The following is a 21,362-nucleotide window of genomic DNA, read 5'->3' on the forward strand; positions in this document are numbered from 1 at the left end:
ACACAAGGCTGCTACCTCCTGGAGAGGGTTCAAGGACATCTCCCTGTTTGTCCACTTGCTTCCTAAACATCCAATTTTAGTGACAGAATAAGGCCAAGAGGGCTTTCAGAAGTCATTTGATCCAACCTCCGTATTTTTCAGTTGAGGAAGCAGAGGGTGGTGAAGTGGTTCAGTCAGTGGGTGGTCAGAATGGCCTGCTCATGTTTCTCACATACTTTCTAGTCTCCACTGAATGCATGGTCCTGGCTCCACAGTCCACCATTACATTCATTCTCTAAAATGTATCTCTCAAAACACATGTTTTATGGTTTTCACATTTGTCCAAAGCTTTACCCTTAAAATCTGTATATTATATTACATATAAATTAGACCTTAATTTGACAAAGAAAAAAACAACCCACATTTTAGCTGGGAACGTAGATGGCAGGACTTGTCTCCTTATAATGGCACCTTTACTTGGTTGATTAACTCATTAGATGACTTTTGAAAAGTAGGAGTGCTTTGAAGAGTGAGAAATCAAGAATGAGGTGTGGCTAGAGATGGGAGGGGGTCAGGTCAGGTGAGAGAAGAGGGAGAGCACCAAGGAATGTTGTTATGAGAGGATTTTAATATTTCCAAAGTCAACTTTATCATTTTGCCGGTGGCTCAGCAGAGCCCGAGAGAGAGATGGGAAGATAATAAAGTACAAAGCAATTCAGACAAGGTTCAGAGCTCATTCAGGGGGACAGCTGACAACTTGTTTGATGTGCTTCCTAAGTCTTACAGGCACTAGGCTTAAGTTTTTTGGTCAGGTCCCAGACGTGTTGCCAAGACTTGCCCTGGAATGGTTGGAAGCAAGTCTTTGTCTATGCCAAGTGTCATTTTCAAACCAAAGTGCCACCTACCAGAAAGAACATGTTTTTGGGATCAGTCAAGTAGCGTGTTTGAATACAACACACTCTGGTGTGTGTGTGCGCTGGTAGGAGTGCTAGAGTACACCCAGTTTAAAGCAGTCTGAATTCTATATGCAAATTGTATAACTCTGCCCTCCAAATCAGCATCCAGATGGTTAGGGAGCCCTTGCCTTTAGAAACAGAGGAATGCCAGGGGTGGAAGGAGGTACAGAGGAGGCCCGAGTGCTCCCAGAGCCATAGGAGGGAAAGAGTCAGCCCCTGAGCATTGTGCTGGGCGGGTTGGAAGGGGGCATCATTAAAAGAGAGTGGATGCCATTTGCCCTCAAGGGGAATCCAGACTAGTGGAGGATGTAACATCAGGACATTCTAGAAGGAATCAAGAACCCCCTGCAAGGCACTGTACACAATTGGAGACCAGGTCCTAGTGATTTCTCATTCAGAGTTCTGAGATGATAACCCTCATACTCAGGGCAGATGACCAAGGACAGTAAGAATTGACTTGACGCTGGCAGATGTCACTTGGCAGAGAAAGCTGGGGAGAGCTCCTCTGGGTGATGCCACAGGCACAGTGCCAGAGTCTAGGCTGCAGGAGGCCAGCGAAGCCAGCTGCACTCGGAAGGTGGAAATGGAATGTTTTAGAAAAAGACTTAATTCCTTTTGGGGATCTTTTTTTGCATTTTCTCATAAGGAGGAGAAGGACTTGACTAAACTCTTGGTTCTGCTTTACTGTAAGAGAAAAGGTTTTTATTCAAGAAAACAGAGGGCAGAGGACAATTAGGAGGGTACTGAGTGAGTCCCAGTGTTAAAGAGCTGGGTGCAATTCATAGTATTGCAGATTCAGAGTGGTTCAATCTCAAGTTTGAAGGAACTGAAAAAAATGGAGATAAAGGGAGACACATTTTCACGGGCTGGAAAAATTGTTTTTGCTTTCTTATCTTTTATCAAAGCATTGATAGAGAAAAACAGCTTCTAGTTCCTGGTGTAATTAGATTCTTGGGAAGTTTAAGAAAAAAAAACCTTCCAAAAAGTCTTGGCTGGGTTAATGAGGTGATTTACAAAACAGTTTAAAGAGGTCACCAGGGATTTAGGGAAGCTGAAAGTCTGTGCCACAGTAATTTGTCGTGCTGAGACATAAATTCGAAAGGAGCATGGTGGGGCCTTGTGACAGGAGCAAGCCCGCTGGCGAGCCTGCTGCCTCCCCGTGGATGGGCCACACTACAGGGTGGCTCTCTCCCTTGCTTTGTTTTGCCTTTTGCTGGGAAAACCATTTGCTAATGTGTATTTGTTAATATGGAAGTTCATAGGTGTGGGACATAGCTCATTTAGTCATAACAACAGATGGCATTTATGTCCCCCTTACTCGACCAACACTGTCCTGAGCACTTCACGCAGGGGAGCTAGTAGAATGGTTAACAGCCCTGCCCCTGGGACCACACTGCCCCACCAGAGGCCTTACCTGCTATGCCTCAGTTTCTGCATTTGTAAAACGGACATCAGAATAGCACCTTGCCTTGTGAGGTTCTCATGAGGATTAAATCAGTCATACATGTGGGTCCTTAGAACTCCTTGGCACAGAAAAAGCACTATTCAAGTGTGGCTGTTAGGATCATAAATGTGAAGGGTTTATTGTATTGACCTGTGATTCTCCCAAAGCTCAGGGTAAACTTCCGTTAGTGACCTAGTATTAAGAATGGGGTCCCACTAGGGCAGTGGGAGGGGAGAATGGATGAGCCTGAGGAGACAGGAAGCAGACAGCCCCTTTGTCTTGCAGGTTCTTTCTATTCCCTCTGTTATGCTCTCCTTGCTCCCCACCTGCTAATATGGACTAGCAGAAGAATACAGAAAATGTAAGAAAAGCAATGTTAAAGTGGGATAAAAATACTAAATGGGGGAAAAAAGAGATACAAACAATGAAAAAGAAGGAAAGAAGGTAGCATTGCAATGTAGAGTTAAAGGCAAGGACTAGCATTTTTAAAGTAGAAGATTAACATTTTTATACTAGAAAGTTGAGATAAAAGCAGATTATGAAAAATAAATTTAGGGAAAGGAGAGGAGTTTAGATATTTACGCGAAGAGAAATGTTTTATAAAAATTAAAGGAATGATCAACTAAAACCCAAAAGCACCAGTAATTAAGGTGTGTGCATTGTTTCAGTTATTCCTGATAACGCCCCTAGGACCCAGCATGAGAGAAGGGAATCTTGGGAAAGTTAAATCACTTGTTAGAAAGTCACTGAGCTGGTTTCAGAGCCTGAATTCTTGCCCGCCTCACTACACTGAATGGCTGGACCTTCATCACAGAGGAGAATGGCAAAACCCAAACAGCTCCCAGAGCTGAAAGCTTCCCCATTCTGAGAGCCCCGAGAAAGGGTTCTTCAGGTTTCAAGAAAAGTGTCTTGTGGAAGGAGAGCAGGGGGTGCAGAAAGTGAAGATCCCACCCCTGGCTTCTGAAAGCCATTAAAATTTTTTTAAAAAAGTTTTTTTTTTTTTTTTTTTTTTTTTTTTTATTGCTTTTTCAGAGAGAGAGTAAGGGAGAGAGAGATGAAAACATCAATGTGAGAAACATCAACCGGCTGCCTCCTGCACGCCCCCTACTGGGGATTGAGCCTGCAACCCTGGCATGTGCCCTGACCAGGAATTGAGCCGGGACTTCTCAGTCCATAGGACGACGCTCAATCCACTGAGCCACACCAGCCAGGTCTGAAAGCCATTTTGAAACCATGTTCTTGGCTTGAGGTAAGATAAAAGCACTGAATCAACAGTGAATTGAGCAGCTGGGCCAATAGGACCAGGTAGGGAATGTAAACGTGTCAAACATCTAGGTATGAGAAATGCCCCATTTTACAGTTGAGGAAGCTGAGGCTGAGAGGTGAAGTAATTTTCCCAAGTCACACATTCATTAAATAGTGTAGTGGAGTTTAAAGCCAGGCAGTCTGGCTCCAGAGACACTACATCTCCTCCCTCTTCCTGTCACCTGAGATATCTTAGCAAACACAAAGTTTGCCTTAAGCCTGGCAGCAGGCATAAACCATGCAGCTTCAAATTTCACATGATATCCTGGTAGTCCCAGTGACTTGAAGTGTAATTCCTTATATCTTAATTTGCAGATTTTTGCCATTTTCCTCACCATCTCTGTTAATATCGGCAGGCTCTGTTATTGAATTTGCTAAGTCATCTGTTGTAATAAAGGAAGCAGAGAAGATTTAGGAGGAAAAGGTCAATCACAAAGTCAGAGGTCAAAGGAAGTCAGAATCCTCTCAGAGTTAGGTCCAAGACTTTCAGCTGCTTTTCCCTATAACATCATGATGATGGATATACTTCCACTTTTCCAGCTGGGTGTTACTTTGGTATCGTTTTCCATTTTTCCTTTAATTTTTATGAACTGATAGCTTGTGTACCAAGGCTATGTCTTGAATGACCCCTCTCCCCCTTCTCTATGGCATGCTGATGTTCTCTCAAAGGAGCTTCCTGCCCTTACTATTCCTGTTTTTCTAATACACATACCTAAACACTCACTGCCATTAACATCATCACCCGGGAGCTCAGTCTACATGGACAGAATTGCAAGTAGAAGTTCAGTCAGGTAATTGATCATACCAAGTCATATGAGAATAAAACCAATTTGTGTTTTCTTCATCCAAGGCAAAATCTCAAACCAGACACCAGGCATTTGGTCTCTCTTGATTGAAACATCCTGTTCCACAGCTTCATGACATCTGGGAGAGTGTGACAATCTCCTGCCTGTGGAACTGAATACTGCTCCCAACTCTATTGGGATTTAATTATATGTTCTAACACTGTTGGCAGATCCTCTCACCTCTTGGCTGTGTGCCTGGGGTCTGTATCATGAGGGCTGGTGCTGAGAGAATCGTCCTTGTCCCCTCCAACTATTCCAGTGCTGTAACCTACTGGGCACTTGGGCCATCCTGCTTCTTCACCTGCTCCAGTGGGGCCCATTCCTGAGAGGTGTCTGATGACAGATTCCACTCTTATCTACTTGACACTGTGGTCACTGGCCATCCCACTGATCACCATGCCCATTGCCAAATAGGTCATGCCCAAGATGCTGCTCTCGCTGCTCCACTTGCAGTGACAGAGGCATGTTTACGAAGCCCCACATGTGACTCTCAGCCACGCACTCCTGGTTAAGAACCTTGGTATAGACATGCTCATTTAATCTAGCATTCCCCTGTTCCTGATGCTCAGCTTTTCCCCCAATTGTTCTCTGTTAAATAACAACAGTGTGCATAGCTGTGGTTAGATCTCTGTCCTGGGTTCTGTTTTCTGGGGTAAATTATTAGAGATAGAATTTTAGAGTCAAAGGACAGACATATTTTTAAGGTGGGGTGTAAAGCATTTTGGCTAGTACCATGTAAAAGCATGTAGTGGAGAAAGCATTGGGCCAGGTGGGAGGAGGCCTGAGCTCAAGGCCACACTGCTGCCAGTGGGGCAGGGCTTTGGGCAAATTTTTCGGTGGCATTTCTCTTCCTTTGGTTTCATTTCCTTTTTTGTGTGTAAAATGAGCCCCGTTATGAATCTACACAGAAGCGATGGCATGGATATTACTCAATTTCTCAGTCCTGCAGGTAAGTGTATAAAAGGAGGGCACATCTGCTGGAGTCCACGGGGGACTGGTGTAACAGCGGGCTTCCCTTTATGCAATGTGATGACTTACTTGAGAAGTGCTTCAGGGCTTCAGAGAAGCTATTGCTGTCCTGTATTGTAAGAGAAAAAAATCTACATTACTATCTGGAGTCTAGTTCATTTTTTAGGTCTCTGATAGAGATCAAAGAGACTTCCTCCACACATATGTCATGGGTGTGGTTCCAAAGCTGATTTCTCCAATATTAATTTCACTCTTGTATCGTTACAGGGAAACTTTATGGTGATGTTCCTTTTATAGAAGAAAGACACAGACATCGGTATGAGGTATGCTTCCACACTGAATCACTGTGGAATATAGATGCTTAGTGTGAGGAACCCCAGTGATTACAAGTGGACCTCTGAAAAAGAATTGAGGAGATAAATGGAGTCCCATGGGCCATGTGGGGGTAGAGGAGATACCAGAACAAGCCCAGGGTTCTGTTTTGAGGGAGGACCGGTGGGAATTGATGCTGAGGAGGCTACCAACAGTGGAAAATAATTTACTGAGTGTAGGTCATTTTTGGTCTTATTTCCATTGGGAACTGGCCCAACTAGTGGGACAAAAACTATTGATCTGCTTTGCCTAAGTGGTGGCTAGAAGGTGTGAGAGCTACTATATATATAATAGTGTGGCCATTAATTTCTTCATATTTACTATTTTTTTTTATCCTCACCCAAGGACATTTTTGCATTTATCTTCAGATAGAGTGGAAGGGAGAGAGGTGGGAAGAGAGTGAGAGAAACATCGACGTGAGAGAGACACATCGAGTTGTTGCCACCCATATGACCCCACCTGGGGCCAGGGGCAAACTGCAGCTGAGGTACATGCCCTTAGTGGGAACCGAACCCAGGACTCTCTGGTCCGCCAGCTGACGCTCTAACCACTGAGCAAAACCGGCCAGTGCTTTTATACTTATTTTGCATCTGATATGATTTGGAGATAAAAGGAGCAAAGATACACATGGTCTCCCTCCTAATTGGGGACGATGAAAAGCAAAATAACAAATAAGAGTTACGCATTAGCCCTGGCCGGTTTTGCTCAGTGGTTAGAGCTTCAGCCTGCAGACCAAAGGTTTACAGTTTTGATTCCCAGTCAAGGGCATGTACCTGGGTTGCAGGTTTGATCCCTAGTCCTGTTTGGGGTCGTATGGGAGGCAACCAATTGATGCTTTTCTCTCTCTTTCTCTTTCTCTCTCTCTCCCTGCCTCCCTCTCTTTCACTCTATCTAAAAAAAAAAAAAATCAATGAAAAAATATCTCTGGGTGAGGATTAACAAAAAAAGAATTAAACATTAAATCATAGATAAGGTATTTGTATCTAGAATATATGAAGAATTCTTACAACTCAATAATAAATAATGGCAAAGGATCTGAATAGACATTTCTCTAAGAAAGGTATACAGATGGCCAATAAGGAAATGAAAAGATGCTCAACATCATTTGTCAACAGGGAAATGCAAATCAAAACCACAAAGAAATGTCACTGCACATCCCCTACATGGCTGTAATAAAAAGATGGATAATAACAAGTGTTGGTGAAGATGTGGAGTAATTGGAATTCTTACACACTGCTGGTGGGAATGTGAAATGGTTGAGCAGCTTTGGAAAAGAGTCTAACAGTTCCTTAAAAGGTTGAACATAGAGTTATCGTATGACCTAGCAATTCTACTTCTACGTGATTAACGAGAGAAATGAAAACATACATCCACACAAAAACTCCTACACAAATTATTATAGCAGTATTATTTATAATTGCCCCAAAAGTGGAAATAACCCAAATGTCTGTCAACTAATGAATGAAAAATAAAATGTGACGTATCCATACAATGGAATATTATTTGACAATAAAAAGAAATGAGCCCTGGCCGGTTTGGCTCAGCGGTTAGAGCATCGGCCTGCGGTCCCGAGAGACCCAGGTTCGGTTCCCGCTAAGGGCGCGTACCTCGGTTGCAGTTTGTCCCCGGCCCTGGTTGGTCGTGTGGATGGCAGCCACTCGATGTGTCCCTTCACGTCGATGTTTCTCTCTCTCTCTCTTCCTCTCTCTCCCTCCCTCTCTATCTGAACAAAAAATGTCCTCGGGTGAGGATAAAGAAAAAAAAAAAAAAAAAGAAATGAAATGTTGGTACATACTACAACATAGATGAACCTAGAAAACATTATGCTAAATGAATGAAGCCAGTCACAAAACCACGTACTGTATGATTCCATTAACATGAAGTGCCCAGAATAGGCAAATCTAAAGAGAAAGAATGTAGAGTAGTGGTTGCTAGGGCTGTGGTGGGGGTGACGAGGGGGCTTGGGGGATGACTGTTAGGGGGTGCAGTATATATTTTTGGATTGATTGTGGCGATGGTTGAATCCTATGTGAATATGCTAAAACCATAGAGTTGTACACTTTAGTGGGTGAATTTTAAGATATATGAATTATATCTCAATAAAGGTGATAAAAAAGGAGAAAAGTTTACAAATTATGAGAACTAGCGTAATGTTAAAAAATAAAATAAAAGCATATGTGGTTAAGATTAAGAATAGGTGAGGCCCCACTTTGGTTTTAGCTGAGAAAGTGCTTTTTGTGAAGGAGAGGCTGAAAGATTTGGGGAAAAGCTAGTGATGAGATGAGTGAGGGAAGGGGCCATGAACCAGGCCATCAAGTTGTCATCTATAACCAATATTTTAGTAGAAAACTTGCTCCAAGCTTCTTTTTAGAACTTTTATGTAACTATATGTAAAGAAAACATTGGAGTTAATCACCAGGTAAATAAAATAGTTTCAATCCTCAAGCAGATTTGTGATTTTGGGAGAGATAGTTAATTTTACACATAATTCAAGGCAAGAAGCAAATATGGCCCTGGCCGGTTTGGCTCAGCGGTTGGACCGCTGGCCTGTGGACCAGAGAGTCCTGGGTTCAGTTCCCACTAGGGGCACGTACCAAAAAAATAAAAAAAAGAAGCAAATATGGGGATGGCTATAAATAGCTGGTTGCAACGTCCCCAGTCAAAATGTCTGTATCACAGTCCTACTTTTTGAATCTGATCTTTGGGTAAGAGAAGGTGGGCCTCACAAATTTAAGGTCTGTGATTAGACTTTCTCAGGTTCATCATGTGTTTAAAAATAGGCTTTAGGGGTTGAATATATAAATTAACAACTGGTTAGAGCATCACTGAAATGGAAAACCCACCCAGTTTGTGTTGGACCTTTTTATCTTAAACTATTTATTTTATTATTTTTATTTTTTATTGATTTCAGAGAGAAAGGAATGGAGAGGGAGGGAGGGAGGGAGGGAGGGAGGGAGGGAGAGAGAGAGAGAGAAAGAGAGAGAGAGAAACAACATTGTGAGAGTGAAACATTCATCAGTTGCCTCTTGCATGCTCGACTGGGCATCAAACCTGCAACCTGGGTATGTGCCCTAACCTGGAATCGAACCCACAACCTTTCAGAATATGGGACAATACTCCTACCAACTGAGCCACACTGGCCAGGGCTTATGTAGGACTGTTTAATAAGCTGATACATCTGTATTACTGTGCTGCCCAAAGACATTTAGTTTCTTGTTTTTCCAGGTGAACCCCACCTTGATCAACCAATTTGAACAGAGTGACTTAAGTTTTGTAGGTCAGGATGTTGATGGGGAGAGGATGGAAATCATTGAACTGGCAAGTAAGTGGGCTCTTCATTTTTAATTTTTGTGTTGAGTTAACATCTTTTTGTTGACTGTAGACATATGGAGCTGTAACTTGAGACCCATTTTATTTGGTCTCTTTCCCTATCTCCTTGGAAATAAATATGCAACTAAATATAAATAATATATACTAAGTATAAAGTGTGTGAAAAAACAGACCACTTGTAATTCTAATCATTTTGGACCTATTAGTATGACCTCACTATAAAATTGTGTATTGTTCTACTAGTTCTGTCAGTAGAATGCTTCCTTACCATCCTTGCCCCCTTCTCTTGTTAGCAGCCTCTAGGTTAGGCACTTGGTGAAGGCAGACAGCCCACTGTTCAGTAGTACTTTGCTTTCTCTCTCCTTTGAGGGAGAGTGGCTCAGTGCCATTTCACTATTGGTGACTAATGATGTCTGTTGCGTGTGGGGCCTGGCCACTCATTTCACCTGGCATCTGCCTTTCCCTATTGCTCATGCTCCATGGTCAAGCATGGGCCAGTCGCTGCACTCAGAGTTTGTAGTGAGACCAAACACAGCACAAAGGAATTGGACTTCTGTTGAGGAAGATCACTGAAGAAGTTGTTTGTGGTTGGACTGGGGCACCCTTTAGGAGCATAGGCACAAATCATATACGTGTGTTATTAACAAGACAGAGGACAGTGTTCTCATTCAAAGCTGCAAAGACAGTGTAAGCCCATGCTTACAGTTGGTCCCAGCTCTTTCTCTTGATATTCTAGCCCAGGGCTTGGTAGACGGCTGGTGGGCCAGATTCAGCCTGCTGACTGTTTTTGTACAGGTTATGATCTAAGAATAGCTTTTCACTTTTAAATGGTTAAAAAAATACATTTTAAGATTGTGACATAAAAATTATATGACATTTTAGTATCCATAAATAGTTTTATTGGAGCACAAGTTGTATATTATGTATGGCTCCTTTTATGCTACAATGACAATGATGAGTAGTTGGGAAAGAGACTTTATAGTCCCCAAAGCCTAACATTATTTACTATTTGGCCCTTTACAGAAATGTTTGCTAATCCCTGTTCTAGACCCACACATAGGCACTTTATTTAACTAACTTGAATTTAACATTTTTAGGTGCCTGCTTAACTTGTTTGTCTATCTGGATATTCTCCTGGCCCTTCCAACTGAACTTATTTAAAACTAAATTTACATGTTCTCCAAACTAGTTCTTCCTCTTGACTATTTCTGTTAAGGTATCATCAGTCTCCTTGTCCAGGGTTTTTCACCCTCACCACCATTGACATTTGGAGCAGGATAATTCTGTGTGGTGGGGGTTGTCCTAAACATTGCAGGATATTTGACAGCATCCCTGGTGCCTGCCCCACCCTCCAAGCTGCAACACGAAAAAACATCTTCAGATATTGCCAAATGTCCCTGAGGGGCACCTTTATCCCTGGTTGGGAATCATATTCTAGACCATCAGGCTTGAAATTGGTTTTATTTAGCTCTTTTGCCCCCTCATACTCCCAACTTGTAATTGCTTGTCAAGTCCCATAGATTCTGTCTCTGGAAAGATAGCATTTGGTTGGGATTGTGTTCTCATCCCTACCACCCTAGTCTGGGGGTGTAGTGACTCCTAACAAGGACAGGGCTCTGACTGTGCAATGTATGTGACACCAATTTGTTAGGTAAACCACTTTCATTTATTGAATGCTTAGAATGTACAGGATACTCTAAAAATGGTAGCATAATTTTCTAGAACCTACCTTTTCAACTTATATGCTGTAGGTTCCAGATAACCTGGACAACTTACTCTTCTAACTTTCCTACTTCTTTTTCCATCTTAGCCCATGTCACTATCCTTTGCTTCAAATTCCCTTTCTTTGTCCCTTTCCTTTTCTGTCTCTAATCTGTTAAGGTACTTCAGGAGTCCCCAGCAGGGAGGAGAGTTGAAGTTGGAAAAGGCTTTTTTGAACATCATAGCATGTTACCTGGACTCTGGAAGAAGGAAAGCAATGGACATTGAGTGTGCACTCCTAGGTGCTTCTTACTAGACCCCCTGCTAGGGACTCCACATGCCTTATATAACTTACGAGGCAGATGATGTTATTCCCACCTTACAGAGAAGGAGACTCTGTGTGCAAAAAGGTTAAGTAAACTGCCCAGGGCCATTCAACTAGTACCTGGCAAGGCTGGATCCAAACCAGGTTATTGCCTCCTTCTGCCACCACTCCTATGGGATTTTATTGTCCCTTAATTTTCACTGGATGTTCCATTTAAGATTATTAATCCATGTTGAAGTTTTGAATTAGAACATGAGAATTTATTTCCTATAGTCTTTCTGATGGGAATGCCCATCATTTAGAACTTGTATAGTGTAGATCACTGGCATGTATGTAAGAGGGCAGAACCTTCCTGTAGCAGATTACTATTTGTTTACTTGGTTCAAATACTTACTCTCTGTTAATTCTCCTGGTTCTTATTATTCTCAGCAAATATATTAGAAGACTCATTCATCACAAGGTTTTATTTTATTTATTTATTTATTTATTTTTTATCCTCACCCGAGGACATTTTTCCATTTTTTGTACAGATAGAGTGGGAGGGAGAGAGAGGAAGGGAGAGAGAGAGAGAAACATCGACGTGAAGGGACACATCGAGTGGCTGCCACCCGCACGACCAACCAGGGCCAGGGAAAAACTGCAACCGAGGCACACGCCCTTAGCGGGAACCGAACCCAGGTCTCTCTGGACCGCAGGCCGACGCTCCAACCGCTGAGCCAAACTGGCCAGGGCTATTTATTTATTTTTTATTAATTTATTTTTGTTACAGATGTTTCTCCTTTTTTCCCATTGACACCCTCCTTCCCATCCCCCCACCCCATCCCCAACTTTGTTGTCCATGTCCATCAGTTATGCGTACATGCATATAAGCTTTATGGTTTATCTCCTCCCTCTCCCCCACCCCCTCTTCTGAGGGTTGTCAGTCTGTACCCTACTTCCACGTCTCTGGGTCTACCTGTTCCTAAGACTGTTATGTTCATTATATTCCACAAATAAGTGAGATCATGTAATATTTTTCTTTCTCTGCTTGGCTTGTTTCGCTTAGGATAATACTCTCCAGGTCCCTCCATGTTGTCACAAAGGATTAAAGAGATCTTTCTTACAGCTGCATAGCACTCCATTGTGTATATGTACCACAGCTTTTTTATCCATTCATCTACTGATGGACATTTGGGCTGTTTCCAGATCTTAGCAATTGTAAATAGTGCTGCTATGAACATGGGGGTACATATATTCTTTCTGATTGGTGTTTCAGGCTTCTTAGGGAATAGTCCTAGAAGTGGGATCACTGGGTCAAATGGCAGTTCAATTTTTACTTTTTTTTTTTATCCTCACCCGAGGATGTTTTTTCATTTTTTGTTCAGATAGAGTGGGAGGGGGAGAGAGAGAGAGAAACATCGACGTGAAAGGGACACATCGAGTGGTTGCCGCCCAAACGACCCAACCAAGGCTGGGGACAAACTGCAACCGAGGTACATGCCCTTAGCGGGAGCTGAACCCGGGTCTCTCTGGACCGCAGGCTGACGCTCTAACCGCTGAGCCAAACTGGCCAGGGCCAATTTTTACTTTTTTGAGGTAACACCATAGTGTTTTCCATGGCTGCATCATCACAAGGTTTTAGATTTCCACTGACACTTTCAAATTTCATGTGGGTTGCAAAGGAAATGAGAGCCGCTGTAAAACCTTGCAATTTAAAAAAGTTGACCACAGGGAATTGATTTTATTATGGAAAATTCCCCAGAAGATTTGGATCTTAGCTACCCCTTAGAAGCATATCCATGAATCTCGACATTACTAAAGCAATTCTAAAAGGAACAACAAAGCTTGAGATTAGTACAATACCAGAATTTGGTTCAAAGCAATTAAGAGCATTATGCAAAAGATACTTTATCTGAAAGATAGAATATCATCAAAATAAAAACTTTATAGTCTCTTTCCTCATATTGGCATAGGTTTTTTTTTTTTTTTTTTGGTAAAGTGATTCAGAGCAATGATCCATTCATTTAAATATTCTGTCCCTGACTATGACATGATCCATTACTCAGCTTGTGCCTGTAGTGGTACAAAAACACAATTACTGTCTGCTTCTTTCAAAGACATTGCTAGATGCTCTGCTGTAAGACTCATTGCATCTTAAATTGAAAGCTGCATTGCTCAGTTTCTTTTCTAAGTGTGGATGATTTCTTTTCTACATTTCTTGAGGGGACACTCCTGAGAGAAGGTGGCCTTCCCCTCACCAAGCTTTCATTCCCAAGTGTCCTTCTAATTCAAGGATGTTTCTTCCTAGATGTGATGTAGAAGATTTCTACATTGGATTTTTCTGGACTCAGAGCTATTCAATAGAATTTGCTGCAATGATGCAATTTTCTTCCCTGTTCAATATAGTAGTCACTAACCATATGTAGCTATTGAGTATTGAAACATGCTCAATTAATTTGAATGAATTTAAATAGCCATGCGTGGCGAGGGGCTACCATTTTGTAGAACAAAGCTTTAAATAACCCTAGAAGAGTGGACGTTTCCAATCAATTATCATGTCCTCACTACTGTACAGTAGCTTTGGGTCTCTAGTGGTAAGTGATGGGGATTTCTGATTTTGAATTCCATACTAGAATTCGAGATCATTTGATAAAGCATCTCTCTGAAAGCTTTAAAGTTGTGTTTACTTCCCCTTGTAAAACAGCACACTGACCATGCTCTGTACTATAGTAATTATGGGATCAAAGAGTTGCCCAATCTTTAATTAGGAGTTTCTTCCTAATATGGGAAAAACATAGTCTTTGAGAGTTCCAATTGGGAAAAGGAATTTTTAATCCTATAAAATTTCTACCCAGATTTGGAAATATTGCCCATTAAATTCTTATCATTACAAAACAGGGGATTCCTGTTAAAAGTATTAGGGGAAATCTACTTTTCTGTTTTTATTACATCTAGGAGAACTTGAATTGCTCATATAGGGACTTCTTACTCAATATGAAAATAGCTTAATCACCCCTCCCCCTCTGGTAATGTAAGTAATATATGCTCATTGTAAAGCTTCACACAATACAGAAAAGTATAAGGAACTCTTGCCACCTTGAACCATAACCACCATTAACATGGTGAAAGGCCATCCTTTTATCACTCAAAGACTGTTCATCACAAGGGATAAGTTGGCATAGGCTGTGACTAGAAAAGCAGTTGTACTTGCTGCATTCTCAAGGGACCCTTACCTTGGGAAAGGAGACCTTGCAGAAAATGACCTGAAGCCATCTAAGAGAAAGAATGACCTACAGTTAGCCTAAAGTCTGAGGGATACCATGGAAATGGGACCAATGTAAGTCTATGAAGGGCCTTCAAAAAGCAGGCAGATTTTGGGAAAGCAGAGTTGATTTTGTCTTTCAAAAATTTTTGTTTAACGTTGCTCATTCTAATGTCACCTTCCATAAATAAAATGTTGGATTTCTTATTAAGTGAGATGTGTTTTGCAATTTGAAATTCTACTGGGAAGATGGACCATGAAAGTAACCAGCTATGATGATAACAAGTTAAATAATTATCTCACCATCGAATGAGTTTCTGATTCAAAGATAAGACCTTTAAAGTATTTCTCATGTTTGTTTCAATTACCTTATGATTGTTATCATTTCAGATCACCCTTATTTTGTTGGTGTCCAATTCCATCCCGAGTTTTCTTCTAGGCCGATGAAGCCTTCCCCTCCATACCTGGGACTATTACTTGCAGCAACTGGGAACCTGAATGCCTACCTGCAACAGGGATGCAAACTTTCCTCCAGGTAACCAGCTTACTGCTCTTAACAATAACCCAAGATATGGTTATCAACACTCTAGGTTTTTGATAAAATTTAATATCATTGTAGGATTTCTTCTTCTTCTTCTTTTTTATCCTCACCCAAGGACATTTTTCCATTTTTTGTTCAGGTAGAGTGGGAGGGAGAGAGAGGAACAGAGAGAGAGAGAGAAACATCGACGTGAAAGGAACACATCGAGTGGCTGCCACCCGCATGACCAACCAGGGCCGGGGACAAACTGCAACCGAGGTATGTGCCCTTAGCGGGAACCGAACCCGGGTCTCTCAGGACCGCAGGCCGACGCTCTAACCGCTGAGCCAAACCGGCCAGGGCTCTTCTTCTTCTTTTAAATCTTCTCCTGAGTATATTTTTTCATTGATTTTTAGCCAGAGTGGAAGGGAGGGAGGGAGGGGAGGAGAGAGAGAAAGAGAGAGAAACATCAATATGAGAGAGGCATATCAATCACTTGCCTCCCACACGACCCTGATCAGGGCTGGGATTGAACCTGCAACTCAGGTATATGCCCTTGACTGGAATCAAACTCATGACCCTTCAGTCTTTGGGCCAACACTCTAACTGCTAAGCCAAACCAGCCAGGGCTAGGATTTCTTTTAAAAGTGAAAAATCATTTTTCTTTCTTAACAATTGTGACATTTTCTTTCAATAAAAATGATTTAGCCCTGGCCGGTTTGCTCAGTGGTTAGAGCGTCAGCCCAAGGACCGGGGAGTCCTGGGTTTGGTGTCCACTAAGGGCATATACCTCGGTTGCAGTTCATCCCCGGCCCTGGTTGGGGTTGCACCATGGGTGGCAACCCTCGATGTTTCTCTCTCTCTCTCTTCCTCACTCTCTCCCTCCTGCTCTATCTAAAGATAAATGCAAATCTCTCTCTCTCTCTCTCTCTCTCTCTCTCTCTCTCTCTCTCTCTCTCTCTCCCCCCTTGGGTGAGGATTAAAAAAAAAAAAGATTTACTCCTATCTGCAATAGTAAACTGTCAGTTTTCAAATCATGCTAATGCTGGACATTATTTCAGAATTTTTTGTCATTTTGATAAATGAAGAACAGGATTTTCTTTTGTGGATTCTTTTTTTTTTTTTATCCTTACCTGAGGACATTTTTTCACTTTTTGTTCAGATAGAGGGGAGGGACAGAGAGGGAGAGAGAGAGAAACATCGACGTGAGAGGGACACATTGAGTGACTGCCACCCGCACAACCCAACCAGGGCCAACGACAAACTGCAACTGAGGTACATGCCCTTATCAGGAACCGAACCTGGGTCTCTCTCTTGGGTCACACTTAGCCCCGAGCTGCACAAACACAATGCAAGCCTAATTCCTTGAGATTGTGGGGAAGGTCGAGTCTCTGACTCAAGACCTCTAGGCTTTGTGGACTCTGTCAGACACGTAGATGGCTCCCAACAATTTCTTGGTTCAGGGAGTATTCCAATTTACTGAGGTTATTTTGACTAAAAAGGCTCAGCTAGAGGGCACACAGTGACTTTCCCAATCATCAATTATGGAGCAACACAATGATTTACCAATCATCAATTATGGGGTTATAAACATGCCAGCACATTCCCCACTGGTTTTTTTTTTTTTTGAGGAATCAAATCATTGATCCCTCGTCATTTCCAGTACAGATATGTTAGTGGCAATAACATGTCCATCATGGGTCCGACTAAGGCTACTGAATCGGCTGGTGGAGATTTCCCTGAGTCAGAGAAACAGAGGTTCCAAGTAGCAGGATCAGGATTGGAGTGATTCGACCGTCAAAGGGTCGTCTGTTCGTTGAAGGGTCCATTTTTCTGGTATCTGGTCGGGGTGTGCCTTCTTTACCTGGGAGTGATGAATCCAGAAATGGCAACCTGCTACCTTAAGGGTTGTCGGAGTGGTGAGGATTACAGGCAGGGGACCAGTCCATTTAGGTTCCAGGGAAGCAGGCTGAATTTTCTTGATCTAGATCCGATTTCTGGGCTGAACATTGTGGAGATCTGAGTCACCTGGAAGAGAAGGCTGGTACCATTTGACATGAAGCTGTTCTTGTCCATGTAGAGATCAGCATCTGGGTCTGGCCAGGGTGTGTCTCTTAGGTCTGCTCGAAGATCAGCCAGGGAGTCCAGGACCTTGAGGCAGCCATGAACAGGGTCATCATCAGGCAGCAAGGTGGCAGGGTCTGGGGCAGCAGTCCCTAGGAATTTAATCCTCGGGGTGTCCAACAAGAGCACCTGACACTGGACAACTCTGGCATGGAACATAAACCTTGCCTCAGGGTCAGCTTAGAGGCTTCCTTAGTGTGCAGGGCTGTAGCCACTATAGCCCTTAAGCAGTGTGGCCATTCAAGTCATATAGGGTCCATAAGGTCCCAGAGCTTACCAGGACATTATAGCTTTTTTCCTGAGCTTTTGAAATCTTCAAAATTATTCAATAGGTATTGCAATGGAGTTTTTGTACCAGATTGACTTTGGCCCATGATAACAAAGGGAAGTGCAACCAGACAACAACAGACAATCAGGAGGGCCAATAAACAAACAGACGGACTGAAACCAAAGTTCCCTGTGACGTCTCGCTGGGCAACCTGAATTAAGTTCCCTGTGACATCTCACTGGGGAACCTGACCTGGGAAGTAATGCCATGTCCAGCCTTCCTCCAGCCACCGAATGGCATCAAACAGAACAAACCGAAAGTTTGTACTCACCAGTGAGATGGTTAGGGAACCTGGCCGGGGAAGTAATGCCACGTCCAGCTCTCCCCCTTGCCACTGAAAGGTGCCTACCAGACTGAGCAGAAAACAGTACTCACCAGTGAGATTCCAGATGACTCAGATGAGTCCAGACGCTCTCTCAGAATTCAATTTAGAGCAGGATTTGAGACCGGGCTAGGGAAACTGGGAGGGCAGGCTTAATCCTATGGAACGTCTCTCCGAGGCCTTCCCCTAGACTAGCCCCCCATCGCAGCTCCGATAGCTGGTCTAGTGGTCTGGTCTGGGGCTTCCCCGTAAGGGAAGAATCTTGCTGGGGCCTCCAAATGTTGTGGCGCGAGAGAACCGAGAGACCACCAGAGCCAAATTAAAGCCAAATAGAGAGCAAAGCCGGCCAGTGACTGATCCCGAGTTCTTGGAAACCAGCCCTGGGGCCTCCAAATGTTGTGGCGCGACAGAGTCAAAGAAAGACCACTAGAGAATTGAAGTCCAATTAAGAGCTGTTTATTAGCCGGCCGACGTCTGATTCCGAACACCCCTGTGACAGAGTCTTCGGAATTAGCATCGATATGCTTTATTACATGCCTTTTATACCTTACAGAAAGTAGGACCTTCTTGATACAATGCCCAGGGCCACAGCAATGCTGTATAGAATTAGTTTGCCTTTCAGATAACAGAAACACCCAGGCTCACCCAGGCACACCCAGGAACACCCAGGTATTTCAGGTATTTCAAGGTACATTGGGTCACACTTAGCCAGGAGCTGCGTAAACACAATGCAAGTGTAATTCCTTGGGGGAGGTCGAGTCTCTGACTCAAGACTTCCAGGCTCTGTGGACTCTGTCAGACACGTAACCAGCTCCCAACAATTTCTTGGTTCAGGGAGTATTCCAATTTACTGAAGTTATTTTGACTAAACAGGTTCAGCTGGAGGGTACACAGTGACTTTCTCAATCATCAATTATGGAGCGGCACAATAATTTACCAATCATCAATTATGGGGTTATAAACATGCCAACACAAATTTATGTAGTCAAATCTTTTACTTTTATGAATTCTGTCTTTAATGTCCTGTGTAAAGTCTTTCCTCATCAAAAGGTTTTGTAAATAATAACCAATTTTTTTTCCACTAGCACTTTTATGGTTTCAATTTCAAATAGTAGTTTAAATCTATAAACTATATGAACTTTATGTTTGGTATAGTGTGTAAGGTAGGGATCTGGCTCCCTCCTGCCCCAATTGTTAATAAGTAGAGTAATTAGATTTGTTTTAGGGACTTTTGTTTTATTCTATTAATGTTTTCACCTCTTATTTCTGAACTCTTATAGCCCTTTTCATTATCATAGCATTATTGTAAATCAAGCCCTTATCTATACTATTCCCATTATTATTTAACATTTTTGAAAAGGTATTTTACTGCTCTTCCAGATGAATTGTAGAACGATTTTTAAAATCAGGTTGAATAAAATATCTCTTATAGGTTTTCGTTAAAATTGCTTTACATTTAAATATTAGTTTGGGGAGAATTTATATTTTACTTTTTCTTATCCAAGAATATTATATGTAATAATTTTAAAACTGGAAGAAACTAGTCAGAATTATAGACTATACCTAAGTTAGTACCATACCTAGGGTTAATACCATAATAACTGGGTATGTGTTGTTTAGAAGATTACCATTGCTGACTCTCATCCTGGCAAACAACCCTTGTGGTATTGCAATTGAGGACTGCTGGGATCGGTGCATGGTGTATATGTGTGTGCTTGTGTTATGAAAGCCTGCTTATTTGTTACATTACTTGCTAGGAGAAGCTCACAGTTCCCTAGCATTTCCTTTAACTATGAGTTCATATGGGAACAACTTCATATATTTTGCGTGTCAGGTATCTTACTGAATTAGTGATAACTCCTTGCACTCTTGAACCAGTGCACTCTTTTTCACACTGTGCCCTATGGAGCTGGAGCCTGGCCTGCTGTGAGGAGCAGGCTGAGGGGCTCCAGGCTCTTCTCTGTTTCAGTCAAGCAGCTCTACTTCATCTGGTTCAGGTGATATGGTTCTGCATGAGATTTCATGCAAAGATAAGGTTCCTGTGTTCTGAGGCTACACGGTTTATGCAGCAGATTGGAGATTCCAGTGTGTTCCCATGTTGGATTTGTGCTGTGACCCTTCTCAGCCACTTTATTGTCTCCATTATTTCAGTGATCACACGTGAAAGAGGGTGACAGTGGAGTAAATTAGATGTCTGGGAGAAATAACTCACACTTAATAATTCACACATAATTCTCTGGTTGTTTGCAAACATCAACTAATATACAAGTGGTATCTAGGTGTGTGGCCTGCCCACTTGTGTGCTGGATGGCCTGCTGATTCCCGCATGGAGCCGGTGGTTTATGGGTAAAGCTCACTGGTAGTTTCTGAGAAAAGTGACTGCTTGCTAGTGACTCCTAAGCAAGATACAGTATTGTCTTGGAAAGAAGGAAAATCCTCTTTAAAAAACTCTGATGTTGATACTGGAATTACAACTGATTACCAGACTTCCACGGTTGTTAGAGAATTTCTGTGTATTAGCCACACACTGGTGCATTCCTTATTTATTTATTTATTTATTTATTAATTAATTAATTTATTTATTTATTTGATATTTTGTTCAGATAGAATGGGAGGGAGAGAGAGAGAGAGAAACATTGACGTGAAAGGGACACATTGAGTGGTCGCCACCCGCATGTCCAACCAGGGCCAGGGACAAACTGCAACTGAGGTACATGCCCTTAGCGGAAACCGAACCCGGGTCTCTCTGGACCGCAGGCTGATGCTCTAACCGCTGAGCCAAACCGGCCAGGGCTGGTGCATTCCTTAAAAGCAGCCAGCATCTTATTTATCTCTGTTTCCCTGGCTCCCTAGCACACAGGGTTGTTGTTTTTTTGTCCTCACCTGAGGACATTTTTCCATTTTTTGTTCAGATAGAGTGGGAGAGAGAGAGAGAGAGAGAGAGAGAAACATCGATGTGAAAGGGACACATCGAGTGGTCGCCACCCCCATGACCAACCAGGGCCGGGGACAAACTGCAACCGAGGTACATGCCCTCAGCAGGAACCGAACCCGGGTCTCTCTGGACCATAGGCCGATGCTCTAACTGCTGAGCCAAACCAGCCAGGGCGTGTTTTTCTTTATTTTATTCTTTTTTTTTTTTTTTTTTAATCCTCACCCGAGGACATTTTCCCATTTTTTTTGTTCAGGTAGAGTGGGAGGGAGAGAGAGGAACAGAGAGAGAGAGAAACATCGATGTGAAAGGAACACATCGAGTGGCTGCCACCCGCACGACCGACCAGGGCCGGGGACAAACTGCAACCGAGGTACCGAACCCGGGTCTCTCAGGACCGCAGGTCGACGCTCTAACCGCTGAGCCAAACCGGCCAGGGCTTTATTTTATTCTTTATTACCCATTAAAGTAATAAATGTAGATTGAAGGGAGGATGGATATAGTCTAGTCTAATCTTGATACCTTGCAGGGCGTTTTCCAACTAAGAATGGTGACCATGAACTAATTCAGTGACAAACACCAGGATTCCAGAGAAACCTTGCACTTCAACTCCTCTCTGCCCAGCTCCATGGCATTAGTGAGCACTGAAAAGCAAATGATGGCTTTCAT

General features: G+C 42.7%; 1 protein-coding gene across 1 annotated transcript in view; it reads left to right on the forward strand.

Annotated features, from left to right (window-relative positions):
- The window catches only part of CTPS2 (CTP synthase 2), a 118,137-nt gene that overhangs the window by 81,866 nt on the left and 14,909 nt on the right, over window positions 1–21,362 (forward strand). Inside the window, exons 15-17 of the mRNA XM_036270244.1 lie at window positions 5,766–5,821; window positions 9,096–9,192; window positions 14,858–15,002. Coding sequence (XP_036126137.1) covers window positions 5,766–5,821; window positions 9,096–9,192; window positions 14,858–15,002 — 298 coding nt within the window. The remainder of the gene's footprint in view (window positions 1–5,765; window positions 5,822–9,095; window positions 9,193–14,857; window positions 15,003–21,362) is intronic.

Source organism: Molossus molossus, unplaced genomic scaffold (genome assembly GCF_014108415.1).
Source record: "Molossus molossus isolate mMolMol1 unplaced genomic scaffold, mMolMol1.p scaffold_m16_p_2, whole genome shotgun sequence".
Lineage (NCBI taxonomy): Eukaryota > Metazoa > Chordata > Mammalia > Chiroptera > Molossidae > Molossus > Molossus molossus.